This window comes from Populus euphratica, unplaced genomic scaffold, assembly GCF_000495115.2.
Source record: "Populus euphratica unplaced genomic scaffold, PopEup_1.0 scaffold588.1, whole genome shotgun sequence".
NCBI classification, from domain to species: Eukaryota; Viridiplantae; Streptophyta; class Magnoliopsida; order Malpighiales; family Salicaceae; genus Populus; species Populus euphratica.
The window spans coordinates 179,071-183,412 of record NW_011500202.1 but is presented as its reverse complement, the minus strand read 5'-3'; the positions used below and the strand labels follow the sequence as shown (position 1 = coordinate 183,412).

The window sequence follows — 4,342 nt, the reverse complement described above, 5'->3', positions numbered from 1 at the left end:
TATATAAAGAAAACCCTAAGTGGAACTTTTCAAGATCCAAGAAAGCTGATTTTAGGAAGAATCAAACGCCTTGCAAGCTGATCAAACAACCAAGATGAAGCAGCAATACTTAAGGACACACACCACTGCTTCCGATCCAGTTTCTCATTGCTGTTAGTCACCTTGCTCGATAACTCCACTATCACTCCTTGAGCAACTGTGACTACAAGCACAGCCGCTAAGAAACGCTTGTTCTTGCGTATCCACATAAACATGCTCTTCTTCTCCACAGGCAGCCTCGCAGTAAATATATTGAAAACTTGGCAGATGACTGAGGTATTGAAAACAAGTGTGTTATTAATCGCCAAATCCAGAATTGACTTACCCACAGTGAATTGTAGAGCTGATAGAGTAACTGCCTGATAAAAGACCTGGATGAGGATGTTGTTGAAGATGCTTTCGTTGATAGGTCGCTTGGACCAGCATACAGGAGGCTTTCTCATGAGATCTTTGGACGGCTGGTCATGACTGATCACTGCTAGTAGGCCCAGGGTATCAATGATAACCTTTTCCCAGAGTATCTGGAATGCTGACAATGATAATACACCAGAAGAACAAGCTGAGATAAGGTTGATGACAAGGGCTGCAACGTTCATTGTAAGCTGAAATTGAATGAACTTCTGAATATTGTTGTAGACGCACCTTCCCCAGCTCAACATAGTCACCACGGAAATGAAGTTATCATCCAATATGACAATTTTTGAGCTCTCTTTCGCCACCTCAGTCCCTCTTATTCCCATGGAGAGCCCAATATCTGCTTCCTTCAAAGCTAGGGCATCGTTGGTACCACCACCAGTTACTGCTACCACATGACCGTCCTCCTTTAAACATCGAATCATTTCAAGCTTGTCAGATGGGGATGAACTTCCCATCACAAGGAGTTTCCCAATCCTTTCCATTCTCTGCTCCCGCGAGTAGTTACTGAATTGGACTCCTTCTACTATAGCATCGCTTTCCACGTCCTCTTGATCACAACTGAAAACTCCACATTCAATGGCTGTAGCTCTTGCTGTACGAACATCGTCACCGGTGACCAATATAACTTTCACTCCTGCATTCTTACATGATTCTACCGCCGTTCTAACCTCTATTCTGTATGGGTCCTTCAGCCCCACGAGCCCCAACAAAGTGAATCCAAATGCTTCAAGCTCGTCAGAGGCCTGTCCACCTTCTTCAACTTCTTTACAGGCAAACGCCATACAGCAGAGGCTTTTGACTGCCATACTCCGAATGATCTCCTTCAACTGCTTTCTTGCATCCTCATTCACGTCTCTAATCTCCCCATTTCTAACATAATAGTTTGAACACATGGCTAGTATCACCTCGGCATCTCCCTTCCTGTGACGAACTACCTTCTCATTGTTTCTCCTCACCAATAGTACCCCGCTTCCGTTCTTCTCAGGATCGAAGTTCTCTACATGTTTTATTTCAACTTTTTTCTTTTCCTCGCCAATATTTATGCCCAAATGCGACATAGCCCAGGAAAGTATTGCCTTTTCAGTTGGACTACCAGAAATTTCTAGAATTGAAGTAAACCCTTCTTGTAGCAACTCAAGGACCTTCGATTCTATTTCACCACTTGAAGGTTTAGCTTTGATTATATCTTCTCCAATGAAGAATTCCACAACCTCCATCTGATTCAAAGTAAGAATGTCTTTCTTATCTATGATGATTGTTGTCGCTGAACCCATTTTTTCACAAGCAGAGAGTTCACGAACCATGACTCTCTCTTTCATCATTCTCTTCATGAAGTATAGATAAGTCAGAGTTACAGCCAAAGAGAGACCTTCAGGAGTTGCCACCACCACAATAGTCACAGCTGCAACAATAATGTGCACAACTGGATCCAGCACATCATTAATCTTTGTCTTGCTCCCATTGTATTCATAATGACCACTATCATCTCTAGTGTTCCGTGTGAAGTACCTCATCAGCAGCACTGCAAGAACCAATAAAGCAACTGTCCATCCAACCTTCCTCATGTAAGAAATGATCTTATCGAGGTGCGATCGTAATGGAGTCTGTTCATCCAGATCATGGCTTCTAGAACTCATCATCTCACCCCATGCTGTATTCATGCCAACAGACGTAACAAGCATGAAGCCATTGCCCTCAGCCGCCTTTGAGCCAGAAAGCAAGAAAGGGTTGTCCCTTCCTTTCACCTCAGCATGGCCCATTTCACTACTCATGCTTGATTCATCCACCTTCAAAGAAGAATCATTCAAGAGCAACCCATCAGCTGGTATTTGGTCTCCTTTATTCAAATACACCACGTCGCCCACCACCACATCAAAAATAGAAATCTGATGTTGCCTCCCGTCTCTCACTACTTGTACCTTTATATCATTTCTCACACGTGATAGTTTCTCAAACTGATTGGATTTCATGAATTTGCTAATAGCCGAGACAGCAACAAGATGAACAGCTGCGAGAATAATACTGCCACCATCGTACCACCCATCTCTCAGCCCATGCAGCTTGATAGCGAATCCCAAGGACATAATAGCACAGAACAAAAGAGTGATAATGGTCGGGTCCTTGCATTCTTCAAGAACAGAGCTTAGAAATCTTTTAGAAGGAGCCTTCTTGTAGCTATTTTCACCAAAAACATCCCTTCTATGAGCAACATCAACTTCCCCCACACCATCCTTAATATCAGTTTCAAGAATGACAGCAACTTGCAAAACTCCTCCCAATTGATTCAAGATTTCAAGGCTCTTTTCTTTTACCATATCGATGAGTGTTCTCTGATCGACAATAATCAAAGAAACAAATTTATTCTCACGTGGGGACGTATCATCATGAACATCAATAGCAACATAGGATGGGGAGCCCAAGTTCTTGGTCTGGCTGTCAAGATCTTTCTTGGACAAAGAAACAAGATGCCTTATGAAATAGATGACCGTGTAAGCCATCTTCCACCTTCTCTGAATGGGTTTTGGCTCTGGTAACAGATTTTCTTGGTCAATAATGATTTTGTCTCCAGTTTTTCGAGAGCTCATAGCCATGATGCTACTTAGGAAAGTTTGAATAAAGAAAAACAGCAGATTGAAATGGAGAAGTGTTTGTAAAAGTCTTCAGGGTTTTTGTTTCTGAAGGAAGCGTCGTAAATGTTTAGAAAGATGAAACCCAATGGTACTGTTATAATTTGCTTAATTATAAGAAGAGAAACAGAGGCTTGAGTTCAAGTCAGCAGGAAGCTTCAAATGATATACCAGGTAATTGGAGGAAATTGAAAACAAATAGTCCACTTTTTCTTTGTTTCCGAAATGACAAGTGGCCAGATCGGTGGCAAGCTACAATTTGTTAAGTAATTATATATTAATATTCCCAACCAACTAGCTTGTATCTACAGTTGATTCGCAGTCTTAACTTCCTTCTATCGCTCAACCTCTTCTATCTCAGTTTAGCAGTTATCCATTTTAAATCAATAGAATTATTTATCTTACATCGCATTTATGTTTCTTATAATCATTAATTTTACTCGAATCAAATTTAATTTTACTAATTTCTAATTTTTTAATTTAATTTGACATATTAAATACAAATTAACTCATATAATTATAAGATTTAACAAGTGAATTCATCATTTTGACAATAATAATAATCACATCTGTGGAACAGAAGGGCGAACAAAAAAAAGTTTTGAATACATCAGTAAATTTTTATATGATAGATTGTGTTCTGTCATGTGCTGTGGAGGGAAGTCCGGGACCCTTTTATTATGACAAAATTTGCAATTAAACTTTACCCAATAACGAGTAAAGCTCCAAGCAGGCAAGAGGAGACAGACGAAAGAAAACATATTGTTTTGATCTCACAAGTAATTGTGCGATAAATCTTAGATTAATCAACTGATTAATAGTCAATTTTTTTATAATTATGCTACATGATATTTTCTTTTTTTTCAATGAGAACAAATTATAACCAAAAACTAAATCGTGAGCATAGACAAGTAAAACTTTGCAAAATTAAGTATTCCAAAATTTAAAACCTTAGATATTATATATCTATCACAAACAACATCATACAAGAATAAAAATAAAAGGAGAAGATCCACAATTGAAAGAAAAAAGGATAAATAAATGAAACTCCGAATAAATAAATGTTTGAATTAGTGTGTGAATAATATATAAACCCCGGATTTTACCACGTAAACTTCTACCAAAAATGATGAAAAGATTTTGAAGAAGATTTATTATTGTTGGGGTAAAATGTCCTGAAAAAATACTATTAATCGTAGATTTTCAATTTATAATTATATTATATTTGCTAAAAGATTGAATTGTTCTTTATTGAAATT

The 4,342-nt window shown here is 38.5% G+C and overlaps 1 protein-coding gene across 2 annotated transcripts; it reads right to left on the bottom strand.

Annotated features, from left to right (window-relative positions):
- Window positions 1–3,104, bottom strand: LOC105111910 (putative calcium-transporting ATPase 13, plasma membrane-type). Of its 2 annotated transcripts, none has more exons than XM_011007400.1 (2): window positions 3,040–3,104; window positions 1–2,967 (listed from the first exon to the last, which is right to left on the bottom strand). In XM_011007400.1, exons 1-2 carry the CDS (start codon window positions 3,045–3,047, stop codon window positions 30–32), a joined length of 2,946 nt encoding a protein of 981 aa, XP_011005702.1. In that variant the 5' UTR covers window positions 3,048–3,104; the 3' UTR covers window positions 1–29. The 2 variants fall into 2 exon arrangements, with proteins under 2 accessions (XP_011005702.1, XP_011005703.1); XM_011007401.1 differs by having other exon boundaries at window positions 1–2,964; window positions 3,037–3,088.
- Window positions 3,105–4,342: the final 1,238 nt, after the last annotated feature.